The following is an 18,600-nucleotide window of genomic DNA, read 5'->3' as shown; positions in this document are numbered from 1 at the left end:
GTATATGTTTAAATGCTTATTTCTGAACTTACTCCAGTCCAAGCCAGAAATGAACAAACATACAATCCCAAACAGTCCTATATGTTAAATCACATTGCTTAATCCTTTACTTTCAACCTAATAGTCAAAAACAACGACTTCGGAAATGCCCCCAATACTACTTCACATCTCTCACATACAGTGGCATGCAAAAGATTGGGCACCCCTGGTCAAAATTTCTGTTACTGTGAATAGCTAAGTGAGTAAAAGATGAACTGATTTGATTTCCAAAAGGCATAAAGTTAAAGATGACACAGTTCTATTCAAAAGGTTCAAAGGAACATCTAAAGAAGCCTGATGCATTTTGGAAACAAGTCCTGTGGACTGATGAAGTTAAAATAGAACTTTTTGGCCCCAATGAGCAAAGGTATGTTTGGAGAAAAAAGGGTGCAGAATTTCATGAAAAGAACTGTTAGGCATGGGGGTGGATCGATTATGCCTTGGGATTGTGTTGCAGCCAGTGACACAGGAAACATTTACTGGTAGAGGGAAGAATTAATTCAATTAAATACCAGCAAATTCTGGAAGCAAACATCACACCGTCTGTAAAAAAGCCAAAGATGAAAAGAGGATGTCTTCAACAACAGGATAATGATCCTAAACACACCTCAAAATACACAATGGACTACCTCAAGAGGCGCAAGCTGCAGGTTATGCCATGGCCCTCACAGTCCTCTGACCTAAACATCATCGAAAATCTGTGGATAGACCTCAAAAGAGCAGTGCATGCAAGACGGCCCAAGAATCTCATAGAACTAGAAGCCTTTTGCAAGGAAGAATGGGCAAAAATCCCCCAAACAAGAATTGAAAGACTCTTAGCTGGCTACAGAAAGCGTTCACAAGCTGTGATAATTGCCAAAGGGGGTGTTACTAAGTACTGCCATGCAGGGTGCCCAAACTTTTGCTTCGGGCCCTTTTCCTTTTTTGTTATTTTGAAACTATAAAATTGGAAATAAAAAAGTTTTCTTGCTTAAAATATTAAAGAAATGTATCACCTTTAACTTTATGCCTTTTGGAAATCAGTTCATCTTTTACTCGCTTAGCTATTCACAGTAACAGAAATTCTGACCGGGTACCCAAACTTTTGCATGCCACTGTACTATTACATTTCAAAGAACTGTTTTTTCCAAAAGTTGTATCCCATCTGGAACTACATTTTAGTAAAGAAAGAATACTGACAAAGAGCACAGGCTTACTTGTATTGACACAGTTGCAAATAACAATAAGATCTTTTCTCATATAGCAAATGGTTGAAGGCACTGGAAAGAAAAGTATGCTAATCAGTTTTAAGCACAACGATATTACACAAGTTTACCAAAATCATAAATCATACCAGAGTTTCTGTTAATAAAATACTATAATGATGGATGAAAGGTAACAAATTTTAAATTAACTCTCTAGTAATATTTTAATAATAATCCAAAAGTTGCCTTACAAAATTGTTTTAAGAACTTCAAATGATTAAACTATCACAGAATACACAAAAAGATTTTGCAGGATTGGGAAGAAATTAAACAAGAGAAAAAGCTCAGTAATTTGCGATATCTCATTTATTTTTGATAAGTTAGACGAATGGAAAAGATTAAAATGCACTATGATCAACTCTTCTATAAACATTCAACATTCTACTTGATGAAATCACAACCCGGCACTTCCCCCAGCTTGTGCATGTTTGCAAAATTACCAATACTGAACCCAAAGGCTGGGCGAAGAGAGAATTCTTTCCGCTGCATTTAAATTAGGAGGCAAAGGAGAGGCTCGGCTTTTATTTGCTGGAATTTAGGAGACTGAGGGACTTGCACGAGTGACAAGTAAATAAGTGGGTGAATCTTAAGGGAAAGCTATTACATAAGGTCACTATTTAAGTACAAGGCCTCATTTAAGAGCAAGATGAGATGAAATTTATTTTCAGGTTATGTGTAGTTGGATCTCTCCTCTTCAAAGGGAGCTGCAGGCAGCTTTGAATACTTATGACAGAGGCAGATATCTTTTGTAAGCAGGGGAGTCACAGGATACTGCTGGTAGGTGATAATAAGTCACAACCATCATCAATTTGGTGGCAGAGGAGGATTGAAGGATCTAGTGCGCTTCTGCTGATAATTCATTAGATACCACAACCACTGTAATTATTTTGTCTCATTCACAAGTGCACCAAAACTTTCCACATAGTCCGTGGAATCTCAGCATTGAAATTCTTACCATACACCAATGGCTTCATTCAAGGATTTCACTGCTGATTCATAAAGCTGCTTTTTCAAATCCGCTCCCCAAAGTTTATGAAATACTTTTGCTTGCTGATTGTAAAAAGAAAATTAAAGATAATAGCAACTTCAATTTAACAATTAATTTTCAAGCCCACATAGAAATTCACCACAGATGCTATACATCCACCCCACTTTATAGGATTTTGTGCAAATTTGGTCAGCTATCTCTACAACCACAACAGATACAGCCAGCATTAAGTTGCAACAAATCAAAATGTTTCTAGGAGTGAACATCACCAATCACCTGTCCTGGGCCAGAGCACAGCCAAGAAAGCTCACCAGCACCTCTTCTTCCTCAGGAGGCTACATAAATTTGGCATGTCCCCTTCAACCCTCGCCAATTTTTACTCAAGCACTAGAGAGATTGAAAATCTGGCTGAGTGCTGCCACAATAATATTTCACTCAATGTCAGCAAGACCAAAGAGCTGATTATTGAGATCAGGGAAACCAGAAACCCATGAGCCAGTCCATATCGGGGGATCAGCAACTTTAAGTTCCTCAGTGTTATAATTTCAGTGGACCCGTCCTGGGCCCAGACCGCAAGTGCAATTATGAAGAAAGCACGAGAGCACCTCTATTTCTTTAGAAGTTGCAAAGTTCCGGCATGACATCTAAAACTTTGACAAATGTGTAGTGGAGAGATGTCTGCTTGTATCACAGGTTGGCATGGAAACACCAATGTCCATGAACAGAGAATTCTACACAAAGTAGTGGATACAGCCCAGTCCAACACAGGTTAACACCCTCCTCACCACTGAGCACACCTACAGGAGCGATGTTGCAGGAAAGCAGCTTCCATCATCAGGGACTTCCACCACCCAAGCCATGCTCACTTCTTGCTGCTACTATCAGGAAGGAGGTACAGGAGCCTCAGGACCCACATGACCATGTTCAGGAACAGTTATTACCCCCTTACCATCAGGAATGAGGTACAGGAGCCTCAGGCCCCACACCACCAGGTTCAGGAACAGCTATTACCTCTCAATTAGTGTGGATAACTTCTACTGTGTTTCTTATATTTATTGTGATTACCCGCAAGAAAATGAATTATAGGGTCGTATATGGTAAAATACACGTACTTTGACAATAAGTTTACTTTAAACTTTGACAGCATCCTATCTTTGTAAGGCATCTCTCTGCCCGTGACTGCAAGAAACTGCAGACAGTTGTGGACACAATTCAGCACGTCACAAAAACCAGCCTCCTCTCTGTCTACACTTCTCACTGCCTCAGTAAAGCAGCCAGCATAATCAAAATCCCCACTCATCACTTTTCTTCCCCCTCCCACCAGGCAGAGGATACAAAAACATGAAAGCATGTAGCACCAGGCTCACAGGCAGTTCCAACTCACTGCTACACAACTACTGAATGCGCCCTAGTACCTGAGCTCACAGTCCACCTCATTTATGGCCTTGTACCTCACTGTCTACCTGCACTGCACTTTCTCTGTAACTGTAACAGTTTATTCTACACTCTGTTTTCCCTTGTATTACCTCACTTCATTGCTGCAATTGGATGGCACACAAACAAGTTCTTCACTGTACCTCAATAGATGTAACAATAATAAACCAATTTACCAAAGTAATCGTTCAAATTGGGTACAGTGCTCCAAATACTGCCAAGAACATGTTGCGTAACTTTGTAGATTTTTGATTTTGCTTCAAGCATGAAGTAGGTTTGATTCCCATTTAGATCAGATAGAACTTGCAAGGGGAGAATCTTAACGTGATCTTGAGCCAAAACTGATTGAATTTGATGCAATCAGTTCAGGCAAATACATTCTGCACTTTCTTGAGCAAGTTCTTTTACAGATGGAATATACCTACTTACAAAATTAATTTTTACATTACTGATTATAACAGTACAAATGTAATTAATAAATCATACATTATATCATTTCTTAATGCATGCATTACTAAATGACAATAAAAGAGGACTGCGTGTCTTCATAATCTAATCTAATACATTTTGATAATTACATCTCAAAAATAGGCCTAAATAATTACATTTGTTTAGACCAGCTGAATCTCTTACCTGCTCTTCCTGAAGGCATTGATCTTCAAATTGCTCAAACAAATCATTCTGGTCGATAGAATATTGTTTAATAAGGTTGAAATCTACAACAAAAAAAATTGAAATGACAGTTTCACATCAAGAACTTTGTTAACTAACATGTTCCTCAAATGACTTAAATATAACTACCTGTAATGAACATTTCATATCACCATAAGACAAAGGAGCAGAATTGGACCAGCTGGCCCATCAAGTCTGTCTTTTCTGTTTGATTGCTTTTGTTGAAAAGTCTGGTAGTATTTTATCGATGGTGAACTTAACAAGTTCACCCACATGAAAGATGTAAATTAGAGTCAGGATCCAACCCAAAGATGCTGTGTCCTTGAGCAATAGGACAGCAATTCCAGAATCACAGAGTTAGACAGCATTGGATCCAACTAGAAGATGCATTACCAAAATATTCCAGTCATGATTAACACAGCTCCCTCGATCAAAAGGATTCAGCAATGCCAGAATCACAGAGTTACACAGTATTGGATCCAACCAGATGTATTACCAACATATTTCAGTCCTCATGAACACAGCTCCCTCGATCAAAAGGACAGCAATTCTGGAATCAGCAGAGAAGCAAGCCCTCAGTGCTGACCTTCATTTGTCCCATCCATGTACCTGTCAAAATGGACCACTCATTCCACCCTTTGTGTGGAAAAACCTGCCCCTCTGGTCACTCTCCCTTTGAACCATACAAGACCAATTGCGCGAATGTGCCAAGAGCATATGCGGCCGATAGATTGCACGGGGAATCGAATGGGGTTCCTACACGCAGGAGACACTCTTTTTTGGGACGAATGTTCCAGTGTGCTATTTGTCTTGGTGGGCCCGGTTCATCGCCTCTGCCCAGAGTGCGGCTCGTGTGACTTAGTGAAAATGTCTCATCCTACTACTCCGTTGTCGTTCTTGTTCCCCACATCAATAACACCCCTCTCGGCTTAAATCTAAACCCTCGTTTTGGATTTCCCCACCCTATGTTCAATCTATATTACCTGTGCCCCTTAAGATCTTATCCACAACATCACCCCTCAGCCTCCTTTGCTCAAGAAAAGTCTCAGCTTATAACTCAAGCCTTCCAGCCCCAGCAATATCCTTACAAATCCTTTCTGCAGCCTCTCCTGCTTTGTCCAAAACTGTACCAGACCCAATCCACAAGTTTATGATCAATAAGCAAGGAGCCTCATACCAATGTTACTTTCATTACATTACAGTAAGATACAGGCCTTTCGGCCCACGTTTTGCCAACCTTACAACCTAACCCTTCCCTTCTACATAGCCCTCCATTTTTCTATCATCCATGTGCCTAAACTTCTGAAATGCCTCTACTGTGACCACTCCTGGCAGAGTGTTCCACACACCAACCACTCTCTATGTTTAAAAAAAACTTACCCCTGACATTCCTCCAATCGCCTAAAACTATGGGGGAAAATGTCTCCGGCTGTCCACTTGATCTCAGTCCCTTATCATCTTGTATACAGTACCGTACAAAAGTCTTAAGCACCCTAGAATTTTTATATCGATTTTATTTTAGATAATTTTTTTTTAGTATCCACCCCAACCTCCCACTAAAAAAAACCCCAGGCCAACCATTCCTGTGTGTAAAAGAAAAAATCGGAGCACTCGACCCCACAGAGCTATATATATATAAAAAAGAAAATATAATGCCGACTACTAAAACTATAATGTAATTCACAACAAAAAACTGTAAACCTTACAGAAAAAAAAGCTGAAAGTAAGGGGGAAAAAAGGATAAACTTAATTTAAAGAGGAGTTATGAAAATATTCAAGAAAAGGTCCCCACACCTTATGAAACTTTATGTCCAAATTATGAAGTGAATAATGAATCTTTTCAAGGTCTAAACAGGACATAATATTAGATTATTAGATTAGATTATGAGGACACTCAGTCCTCGTTTACTGTCACTTAGAAATGCATGCATTAAGAAATGATACAAGTGTATCAATGTGATATCACAAAAAAAAAGGACAAACCAAAGACTAACACTGACAAGACCACATAATTATAACATATAGTTACAGCACTGCAAAGTAATACCATAATTTGATAAAGAGCAGAACATGGGAACGGTAAAAAAAAGTCTCAAAGTTCTGATCGACTTCCAATAGTCCCCGATAGCAGGCGGCAGAAGGGAGAAACTCTCCCTGCCATAAACCTCCAGGTACTGACAACTGTCGATGCATTGGAAGCACCTGACCACAGCAGACACTGAATCCGTCCGAAAACTTTGAGCCTCCGACCAGCCCTTCAACACCCAGCGCCTCAGCCCCGTCTCGGCCGCTGAGCAATAAGCAAAGCCGAGGATTTGGGGCCTTCCCTTCCGGAGATTCCGGATCACACAGTAACAGCGACAGCGAAAAAGGCATTTCAGAAGTTTCTCCAGATGTTCCTCCGTACTCTCACGTATGTCTCCATCAAATCAGGATTGTGCACGGCACCCTACTTGACAGATTACAGATATCATTCACTTGAGCGGCTGCGCAAGCTGCGTCGCACCACCATCTTCTCCTCCTCATATAACTAAGCCATTGAGTGTGAGTGGGTGGGGCAGCAGCTTTTCACCTAAGAACTAACCGTCTAGCCAAGAGAGAGGCAAAAGATAAGGTTCAACGTTTAGTCGGACTCAAGTGCATGTCTACTTCACCCAAGGTACCAAAAAGAGCAATCAGAGGGTTAGGTTCTAAGGCAATTAAGAATATGAGATAGGGTTGAAAAAACTTCTCCCCAAAATTTCTCTAGACTAGGACAGGCCCAGTGCATATGGATAAGAGAAGCCCCACCCCCTTTACACTCATCACAAACAGGACTAATGTCAGGGTAAAACCATGATAATTTAGTTTTAGACAATGAGCCCTGTGTACAAACTTAACCTGCAAAAGGCAGTGGCAAGCACATAACGAGGTTGAGTTAACTGACTTAAGAATTGAATCCCAAACCGCATCATTTAAGGAGATATTTAAATCATGTTCCCAGGCAGCTCTAATTTTATTGAAGGGGGCACGTCTCAAGATCACTAACTTATCTCGAACAGCAGATATTAAACCTTTACCCAATGGATTGATACAAAGAAACAGGTCCAGAACATTTTTCTCAGGCCTCTCAGGAAAGTTTGATATTAAAGGGTTAATGAAATGTCTAATTTGAAGATATCTAAAGCAATGAGTATTAGGTAGGTTAAACTTTACAGACAGTTGTTGAAAAGTTGCAAAATGATTACCTATGAGAAGATCTTCAAAGCGCCTAATACCCTTTCTATACCAATCATAAAATGTTGAATCCCGCATAGAAGGTAGGAAAAGATGATTGTGTAAAATAGGGCTGGAGAGAGACAAACCATGAAGGCCATTATATTTTCTGAACTGAGCCCATATTCTCAGAGTACGTCTAATAAGAGGATTAACAACTAGTCGAGGCAAATGACAAGGAAGTGCGGATCCGAGAGGTGCAGAAATGGAAAGATCCTTAGTAGAATTCAACTCCATTGCCACTCATTTTGGGCAGTCAGACTGATTATGGAAGAAAGACCAAAAAATAAGACAACGAATATTGGCTGCCCAATAATATAAACGAAAATTAGGCAGGATCATACCACCTTCCCTTTTAGATTTTTGAAGGTGAGCTTTATTGAGTCCAGAGCGTTTACCCTTCCATAAATAGGACGAAATAATAAAATCTAACACATCAAAAAAAAGCTTTAGAAATAAAAACTGGTAAAGACTGAAATAGATACAAAAATTTAGGAAGGATATACATTTTAATAACATTAATTCGACCTACGAGAGACATGGACAAGGGTGACCACTGTGTCAGACTCTGTTTGGTAGCGTTTAGAAGATTGGTAAAATTTTCTCGAAAAAGATTCTTAAAGTTCCTTGTTAATGTAATACCAAAGTAAGTGAATTGATTGTTAACTACTTTAAAAGGGAGGTCATGGAATACTAAAGCTTGTGCTTCTCTATTGATTGGAAAGGGTTCGCTCTTGTGTAAATTAAGTTTATAACCAGAAAGCTGACTAAATTTATTAAGAAGTGAAAACATTGGAGGTAAGGAGGTAGTCAGGTTTGATATAAAAAGTAAAAGATCATCAGCATAAAGGGAAACTTTATGCTCAACACCTCCCCTCCAAATCCCCATCAATTCAGCACAGCTGCAAAACACAATCGCCAGTGGCTCTATAGTCAAGTCCAAAAGTAAGGGACTTAAAAGGGCATCCTTGACGGGTGCCACGTTTAAGGCTGAAAGACTGGGATTGCTGGGAGTTGGTCAAAACAGAAGCGGTGGGACATGAATATAACAATTTAATCCAAGTGATAAAACTTTGCCCAAAATCAAATTTTTCTAAAACCGCAAAAAGGTAATTCCATTCCACAGGATCAAACGCTTTCTCCACATCAAGAGAAATAACACATTCAGGAGTCCCAACTGAGGGTGAATATAGGATATTAAATAAGTGCAGTATTGTTAAAAAAGGGAAGGCGATTTTTAATAAAACCAGTTTGATCTTCAGAAATAATAGAAGGTACAATCTTCTCTAATCTACGAGCCAAAACTCTAGCCAAAATTTTAACATCGACATTTAACAAAGAAATTGGCCTATACAAAGAATACTGTTGGACCTTTACCTTTTTTGGCTAAAAGAATGATACATGCCTCGTTAAATGATGCAGGCAATTTACCATGCTTAAACGAATCGGATAGAACTAAAAATAATTGAGACGAAAGCAGTGAAGAAAGTTATTCATAAAATTCTACAGAAAAGCCATCAGGTCCAGGAGATTTACCCGACTGCAATGCAGAGATGGCAGATGATATTTCCTCTAGTCATAATGGCTCATTGAGTTTTGCTTTAAAGTCAGAGGAGAGCAAAGGAATATTTAAACTGTTTAAAAAAAACTCAACAAAGATACTATCATTTAAAGATTCAGAGGTATAAAGTCAAGAATAATAATTCTTAAATGTATCATTAATATCAGAATGATTCGAAGTAATGTTCTTAGTTCCCATTCGAATTTTTGTAATTTGTTGTTTAGCTTTAGAGCGTCTTAGCTGGTTAACTAAAAACTTACCGGACTTATCACCATGAATATAAAATCAACTCTTACTTTCAATAAATTGGCGTTCAACTGGCTGAATGGAAATGAGGTCAAACTTACGTACGGTGTCTTTCTTTTTGTTAGAGTTAAAATGGCGACTTTGTTATGTTAATCTGGGGAATGCGGCTTTGTTGTGTTAAACGCTGAAGAGAGTTTGCGATAGCAGTTTGTTTTACTTTAAAGTGAGATAGCAGCGTTCTATTAGCCAGTGGGTGGTTATGTATTGTTTTGTTTTCGGATACCATGCTGTATGCTATGACTGTAGCTGGAGTTTTGGCAGGGAGTTGGAGGAGAGACCAGGAAGACGGCGGACGTGCGGAGAGGCTCCGGTCGATCACTCCGGGTGGTCCCAAGCCGTGAGTCGACAGGATTCGGGTGGTTGTCAGGAATTTCTGAGCTCCAACGATAGCACGCGAAGAACTTGGACTTTGATAAGTGTTGGTGCCTTTTTTTTCCCATTACTTTCCTCTCTGTATCAAATTCATATTAATGTCATAGAATTAGTAACATCTATAAAGTGTACTTGTTAAAATTTACTGGGTGTGCTGGCTGATGATTGATGTTTGGGATTGATTCGGGCGGCGACTGACCCTGAGGGGAGTGTTGAAGCAGGTGCTGGGCGGGATTTCCCCTAGACATACACGAGCCAATATAACGGAATGTTACACTTAGTTTGAAGTTCTACTCACTTCTTATACAGTTCGGGATTTATCATCTGGGCATATAATTGGTCTGTTGCTTTAATTTGACTAATCAAGTCTAATCGCTCTAAATAGGTCTTTCTTTTCAGATTCACAGTATATGAAATTATTTGACCCTTCAAATATGCTTTCACAGCATCCCAGACAACCCGGGATGAGATTTCAGATGACATGTTAGTACTTAAAAAAAAAATTATCTGGTCCTTCATAAATTTTACAAAATCATTATCCGACAACAAGGTCGGGTTAAAATGCCAATGTTTATTCATTTGAGGGAAACCAGGGAAATTTATGGACAGGGTAACTGGGGCATGATCCAAAACCAATATACTCTGATAATCACAAGAGCGAACAGATGGAATCAGCTGATTATCCATTAAGAAATAATCAATTCTAGTAAAAGTATGATGGACATGTGAAAAAAAGGAATAATCTCTCAGTAGGATGGAAAAAAGGCCACACGTCAGAGATACCATAATTAGAAAGGAAAGAGTGAATAGATAAAGCAGATTTACTAGGGAGTCTAGGAACAGAGGAGGATCGATCCAATACTAAATCTAACCAACAATTAAAATCACTGCCCAATATGAGGGAATATAAACTCAAGTCAAGCAATAAAGAGAAAAAATGATCAAAAAAGCCCACATCATCTGTTGTGTTATACTTTGTTGTGAAGCTCAAAGGGAACATTCTGATTAATAAGGATTGAACCCCCCCCCCCCCCCCGGCTTTAGCCAGAAAAGCAGAATGGAAGTGCTGTCCCACCCACCTAGACATAAGGCGAGAGTTATCAAAACTACGAATATGTGTTTCCTGCGAAAAAGCAATGTCAGCTTTGAGCTGCTTAAGATGTGAAAACACCTTCCTTCTTTGAACAGGATGGTTCAACCCTTTAACATTCCAGCTTATAAGATTCAACGGGCTAACCGTTGTCATATAAAAAAGCATAAAGGGTAGTAGGCATATATAGGAACAACAGCTCTGGGGCAAAAGTATAAGACAAGAAAATCAGGACAAAAAAAAAGTCCCGAGTAACAAGAATAACTAAAGCTTGTATAAATAGTATTGGCATGAGGGAACCCTCCCCCCCCCCATCCCAAAGCAAGAAAGCTACCAAAGAACAGCAGCAAGCTCTTCAGAAAAAAGCTACCCCTAAACCCAACTTCCAGTTTCTGAATATCTTCATAAGCTCCATTTAATTAACAGTTCATAAAAAAAACAAGGAGCCTATGCACTATGGATTAAAATTTGTACATAAAGGAAAAAAGAAACAGTACCATCAAAGAGTATTAGACTTAACTCAACGTAATAATCCAGAGTACCATACCCGTGAAAAACTATAAAAAAGAATTCAGTAATTAAAAAATTTAATTTAAAAAGAAAACAGGAAAAAAAAACAAAGAGAGAAAAAAAAGTACTAATCAGTCATTTTAAATAATCAAATCGAGTCTGAAGGAGTCGCAATGGCAGAGAGACTTTCGATAAATTCTTGAGCTTCTGTTACAGAGTTGAACTATTAATTTGTCCCCATTAAAAAAAAAAGTTATTCGGAGATTTTCAGGATAATGCAGAGAGGGCCTGAATCCATAACTGTAGAACTCTTCCATAACAACTTTGTACTTGGTGTTATGACATACTTGTACATGCACTCGTGAGCAGACGATGAAAGTTGGTGCACATGCGCCATTGTTTTTATCTGAAATATCTGCCTCGAAACATGGTGGCAGCGGTGGGGCTCGGAAAATTGCTTTTTTCAACTTGTGGTTGGCAGCATAATAATAGCGCAACTCTGAAACATCAGAGGGTGAGTGTAAGAGTAGAAAAATGTCGACCGAGACGAGCAACCAGCCACAAATAGAGACGGCTGCAGTAGCAATGCCTGGAGGTGAGACAGCAGGATCTCAGCGGCACCCAGCACCCGCGGGCGACCTGGTGCCGGGGAACCATCGTCGGGGCGGAAGTCCTCCCCCAGTCAGCAGCATTTGCCCGCCACCAGCCATGACGGTCAACCGTGGAGTGATAGACAGATGGAAGACATGGTGGCAGATGTGGACTAACTACAGTGTCGTAGCACAACTGCACAAGCAAGTTCCAGCATACCAGACGGCATTATTTTTACATACAATTGGACCGTCAGGACTTGAGGTCTACAACAGTTTTGCGTTCGCAGATGAGGCTGAAAGCCAAGACCTCACAAAGATTTTAGCTGCATTTGACAGATATGCTATCGGTGAAAAAAATGAGACATATGAACAGTACTTGTTCAACAAGCGGCAACAAGAACAAGGTGAGAGCTTTGAATTGTTTCTTGCCAGCCTTAGATCTCTTGCAAAGACATGTAATTTTTGCTCCTGTATGTCAGACAGTCTGCTGAGAGACAAGATCGTACTGGGCATTAACGACTACCAAACCAGAAAACGCCTGTTATAAGAGAGAAAGCTATTGCTCAATGACTGCATTGACATCTGTAAAAGCACAGAAGTGGCTGAATCACACCTACAAGCATTCAGTACAGCTAGCAGGTCCGCTACTGTCCATGGCATTAAACCTCGCACTAACAAGAAAGGTTCAAAGCATCCTGGACAGAAGGCTAGTGCTAGTGGTGAAGCCAAAGCAAAAGGCACCTTGAACAGCCACAGAAGCAAAGTGAACCCTTCCAAGTACTGTGGCACGGAACATACAAGAGACAAGCAACAATACCCAGCATACGGACAGGTGTGCAAGGTGTGTGCCATTGAAAATCACTTTGCAAAGGTATGCAAGCAGAAGCCCGTGCATATGGTGGAAGCACAAAGTGACTACCAAACCGACAGTGACAGCAGCACCGAGTTTATCGACAAAGTCACACTGGTGGTGAACAGTCTGAAGACAAAGGATGACATATTTGCACAGATGCTCATCAATGGAAAACCAACAGACTTCCAAGCCGGCAGCGGGGCGAGCATTAACATTTTACCCCGCAAATACTTGGAGGGAGTAGACCACACACTAAGACAATGCACAAAAAAGCTGAAGATGTGGAACAAGACCACCATGGATGCAGAAGGGATGTGCAGAGTGAAATTGCGTAACCCCATGACGAACCACAAGTATTCTGTGGAATTTGTCATGGTCACTGACAACTTTACACCATTGCTGGGAAGCAGGGCCAGCCAATTACGGTCAACGATGACAACTTTCGCAGGGCGCATGCATCTACACTTAAAGAAAAACAATGCACACCAGAAGAACGCTATGCAGAGGTGTTCGATGATGCACTCGGGGAGTTTCCGGGTGCAGCCCACCTGCAGATTGATGAGGAAGTTCAAACTATAGCATTGCCCCCACGATGTCTACCTCACGCTATTAAGCAGAAAGTGAAAGCTGAGCTTGATCAACTGGTAGACCACAAGGTGATAGTTCCAGTCCATGAACCTACAAGGTGGGTTAGCCAATTAGCGGTCACAGAGAAGAAGAACGGCAATCTTCGTATATGCATTGACCCTCAACCACTGAACAAAGCGCTGAGGAGAGAACACTACCCCCTTCTGGTGATAGAGGACATTTTGTCAGATCTTGACCAGGCTAAGGTTTTCAGCAAGCCTGATATGAGTTCTGCATTCTGGCAAGTGAAATTGGACAGTGAATCAAGCATGCTCACCACTTTCAATACACTTTTCGGGCAGTATAGATGGCTCAGACTCCCGTTTGGAACCAGCGTTTCATCAGAGATCTTCCAGTGGGGGGTCGTCACGTGATGACGTGGGATTGAGACGTGTAAATCCAGCTCTCCCGCAACAAATCAGTAAAGTACCGTTTAAACAAAACAAAGTTAATAAATATTTTCTGAAAACTATTTATAAACTTTGTAAGACTACTTTACGATATGCCTCCTAAACCACAACAAAAGAAGTCTGCTGTTGCGAAGCAGCCGTGAGAGGGGAAGAAAAAAGGGCCTACTGCAACGATGGAGCCTCGGACTCAGGTTGGATCTCCTTCGGTAGAACAGGGAGCAATGGCGGCAGCAACGGTTTCTCCGAAGAAGGCACCGGAAATCCGCACGCGCAAAGAAGAGCGCATGTGCAAATCGACACAACTCAAACTACAAGAACCGACAGCCACTGCAATTGAAAATGACTCAGAGTCAGAATTGGATTCTGCAGAGAACACAGATGAAGAAGAGGAGGAAGAATTGGAAGCGATTGGAAGTAAAGGAGATGATAGAAACATAAGAGAGGCTATATTGCAATTAACGGCTGAACTAAGAAAAGTAAGAGAAGAGCTTAGAGGTACGAAGATGTGCTATAATAAAGCTATGGAAAGACAGGACAAAATGGATAAGAAGCTTCAGAAGATGGAAAGAGCAATGGGGCATATGAATGATAGAGTGGAAAAAACAGAAAATGATCTGCTTGTCTGGAACTCGGAAAGAAATCGACTCTTGGAGAAAGTGCACATGTTGGAAAATTTCAGTAGATGTAATAATATTAAAATTATTGATCTTAAAGAAGGTACGGAGGGAGAAAAACCAATAGAATTTTTTCAAAGATGGATCCCGGAAGTTTTGTAAATGGAAGAGGAGGTTCGACCAATTGAAATTGAGCGGGCGCATAGAGCTCTAAGACCAAAACCAAAAGATGACCAATATCCACGATCGATTTTAATAAAATTCTTAAGATTTCAAGACAAGGAAAGGATTCTACAGGCAGCTGCTCGAGCTGCCAAGGATAGAAAAGGGCCATTGATGATTCAAGAGAACAAAGTTTTTTTCTACCCTGATATAAGTTATGAACTTTTGAAGAGAAGGAAGAAATTTAATCCAGTGAAAAAAACCAATGGGATCACGGTTATCAATTTATATTGCGTTATCCTGCAACCTTGAAGATTTTTTTGCCTGGTGGAGAAAAAAGATTTTTTGATGACTACCAGAAAGCGGAGCAGTTTGTGCGAGATTCTCTGAATATTCACCAGATACAAGAACAAATCCAGGGGAGTGAGATAGATTGAAGATGAAGATTGGGTCAAAGAATGGACTTGTTGGATTTTTGAAGGTGGATGAATGTATAAATATATTATTAATTATACGAGGGGGGTAAGAAAGGTTAAGATTAGTTGGGAATAGTAACACTAATTTTGTCTATATATATATAATTTTTTTTGTTGCGGGGGAGCTGGAAGAAGCACTGACCAATTGCTACGCTAATCATGTGTGCAAGCGTGGCTTTTGCCACGACCCGTAAAATGGAGGGGGGTAGTGTTGTGTATCTTTTCATTCACAACATTAGTGGGGGGGTATTTTGTTTTTTCTTTTTTTGTATTCTTCCTATTTTTTTTTTCTTTTTGCCTGGAAGGTTGGGAGGGAAACACATAGCAACATGGTGAAGTTTAAAGAGATTCCCCAAGGAACTATGAGAGTTGAGAAGATAAATAATGTTTTAGATTGGAGTAACTTTGTTAAGAATAATGACTAATTTATTGAATTTTTTGAGTTTTAATGTTAATGGGCTTAATGGACCAGTGAAAAGAAAAAGAATCTTAACACATATTAAAAAAATGAAGATAGATTTAGCTTTTTTACAGGAAACGCACCTAACAGAAACAGAACATCAGAAACTAAAGAGAGATTGGGTGGGAGGTGTTGTTGCGGCTTCATTTAATTCAAAAGCGAGGGGAGTAGCAATTTTGATCAATAAAACGTTACCAATTAGAATACAAAATGTAATAAACCGATTCTGCGGGGAGATATGTGATTATACATTGTCAACTTTTTTCTGAACTATGGACTTTTATGAATATTTATGCACCAAACAAAAATGATGCAAATTCATACAAGAAGCTTTTTTGAATTTGGCGGATGCACATGAAAAAATATTAATTGGAGGAGACTTTAATCTTTGCTTAGACCCAGTCTTAGGTAGATCAACCAAGGCTGTTATAAAATCGAAGGTAGTAAATTTAACTTTATCATTGATGAAAGATTTAAATTTGATTGATATATGGAGAAGAATCAATCCTAAAGAAAGAGACTATTCATTCTATTCCCATAGACATAAAACTTACTCAAGGATAGATTTTTTTCTATTATCAATGCATATTCAACACAGTGAAAAATATGGAATATAAAGCAAGAATATTATCAGATCATTCTCCTTTATTAATGACAATAATAATGGCTGATAAGGAAGAAGTGGCTTATAGATGGAGATTTAATTCAACATTATTAAAACGTCAAGATTTTTGTGATTTTATGAAAAAGCAGATTCAATTTTTTTTGGATACAAATTTTCATTCAGTGGATGATAAATTTATATTATGGGATGCGATGAAAGCATATCTTAGGGGCCAGATAATAAGTTATACGTCTAAAATTAAGAAAGAATATATGGCAGAACTAGATCAATTGGAAAAAGAGATTACAAAAATAGAAAAAGAATCTCAAAGATATATGTCAGAAGAAAAACGAAGGCAACTTGTCAATAAGTTACAATATAATATGCTTCAGACATATAGAATGGAAAAAGCAATTATAAGAACTAAACAAAGGTATTATGAGTTAGGTGAGAGAGCACATAAAATTCTTGCCTGGCAGTTGAAAACAGAACAAGCTTCCAAAGCAATAAATGCAATTAGAACAAGGGCAAATAAAATATCTTATAAATCTCTTGAAATAAATGAAACCTTTAAAAATTTCTATTCTGAATTATATCAATCAGAATCTCAAAATGATGTTAATGAGATAGAAAGGTTTTTATCACAAATATCTCTTCCAAAATTGAATTTGGAAGAACAGAAGGTATTAGATATGCCTTTTACATTAAAAGAAGTTGAAGCAGCTTTAGGATCACTTCAAAGTAATAAATCTCCAGGAGAAGATGGTTTTCCACCTGAATTTTATAAAAAATTTAAAGATTTATTATTTCCTCTCTTTATGGAACTAATACGTCAAGCAGAAAAAATACATAAACTTCCAGAATCTTTTTCAACAGCGATTGTAATAGTATTGCCAAAAAAAGACAGAGACCCTATGAAACCAACATCATACAGGCCTATTTCTTTATTGAATACGGATTATAAAATAATAGCAAAAATTTTATCGAATAGATTATCTAAATATTTACCAAAATTAATACATATGGATCAAACAGGATTTATTAAAAATAGACCATTGGCAGATAATGTAACCCAGCTACTCAGTATAATTCATTTGGCACAAAAAAGGGACGAGAAGAGTATAGTAGTAGCCTTGGATGCAGAAAAAGCATTTGATAGATTAGAATGGGATTTTTTGTTTAAAGTATTTGAAAAATATGGGTTAGGAACATCTTTTATAAATTGGATCAAAACTTTAAATTCTAACCCTAAGGCTAAAGTAGTGACAAACTCTCAAATTTCAACAGCATTCCAGTTAAAAAGGTCAACTAGACAAGGTTGTCCATTATCACCTGCTTTATTTGTACTGGCGATAGAGCCATTAGCAGAACTAATCAGAATTGATCCAGATATTATGGGTTTTAGAGTTAATCAGGAGGAATATAAAATTAATCTTTTTGCTGATGATGTTTTGATCTACTTAACAAACCCACAACATTCGTTACATAAATTATCTTCTAGATTGGATGAATATGGGAAGGTATCAGGTTACAAAATAAATTGGGATAAAAGTGAAATTTTACCTCTTACTAAAGGAGACTATAGTCAATGTCGATTAGTAACCCAATTTAGCTGGCCGGTAAATGGTATAAAGTATTTAGGTATAAGACTTGATAATGATGTAAAGAATTTATATAAGTTTAATTATTTACCACTGTTGAAAAAAATTCAAGAAGATTTTGACAGATGGATGATACTACCAATAACATTAGTAGGTAGAGTCAATGTTGTAAAAATGAATATATTTCCTAGATTACAGTATTTGTTTCAAACATTACCAATACAATTGCCACAGGAATTTTTTCAAGAGTTAAATAAATGTGTGAGAAAATTTCTTTGGAAAGGTAAAATGTCAAGAATATCATTGGAAAAATTGACATGTAAATTTGGGTTAGGAGGGTTACAACTTCCAAACTTTAAAAACTATTATAAAGCAAATCAACTTAGATTTATTGCATCTTTCTTCGATGATCGAAAACCAGCATGGATTAAAATAGAATTAGACAAGATAGGAGAAAATAGACCTGAAGATTTTATATATAAATGGGAATCTAAATGGATACGGGAAAAGAAAGAATCTCCTATATTAACACATTTGATTGATCTATGGAATAAGATAAATGTTGATTTTGAAACACAGAAATCCCTATTAGCAAGGAGACCTTTGTTCCAAAACACTTATTCCTTTTACAATGGACAATCAACTTTTATATAATTGGTACCAAAAAGGGATTAAATTTATAGGAGATTGTTTTGAACGAGGTATATTGATGTCATTTGAACAATTAAA

The 18,600-nt window shown here is 38.4% G+C and overlaps 1 protein-coding gene across 2 annotated transcripts in view; it reads right to left on the bottom strand.

Annotated features, from left to right (window-relative positions):
• LOC140185149 (uncharacterized) overlaps positions 1-18,600 on the bottom strand; it is a 252,545-nt gene that overhangs the window by 218,105 nt on the left and 15,840 nt on the right. The window contains exons 8-10 of one of the 2 annotated variants that reach the window (XM_072238527.1): positions 4,339-4,421; positions 2,239-2,333; positions 1,236-1,298 (exon numbers count right to left, since the gene is read on the bottom strand). In XM_072238527.1, the coding sequence (XP_072094628.1) occupies positions 1,236-1,298; positions 2,239-2,333; positions 4,339-4,421 (241 nt within the window). The remainder of the gene's footprint in view (positions 1-1,235; positions 1,299-2,238; positions 2,334-4,338; positions 4,422-18,600) is intronic. The other variant, XM_072238528.1, reaches the window with a different exon arrangement.

This window comes from Mobula birostris, chromosome 20 (assembly GCF_030028105.1).
Source record: "Mobula birostris isolate sMobBir1 chromosome 20, sMobBir1.hap1, whole genome shotgun sequence".
NCBI classification, from domain to species: Eukaryota; Metazoa; Chordata; class Chondrichthyes; order Myliobatiformes; family Myliobatidae; genus Mobula; species Mobula birostris.
Note: the sequence above shows the minus strand (reverse complement) of the source record. Positions and strands in the feature narration are given on the sequence as shown.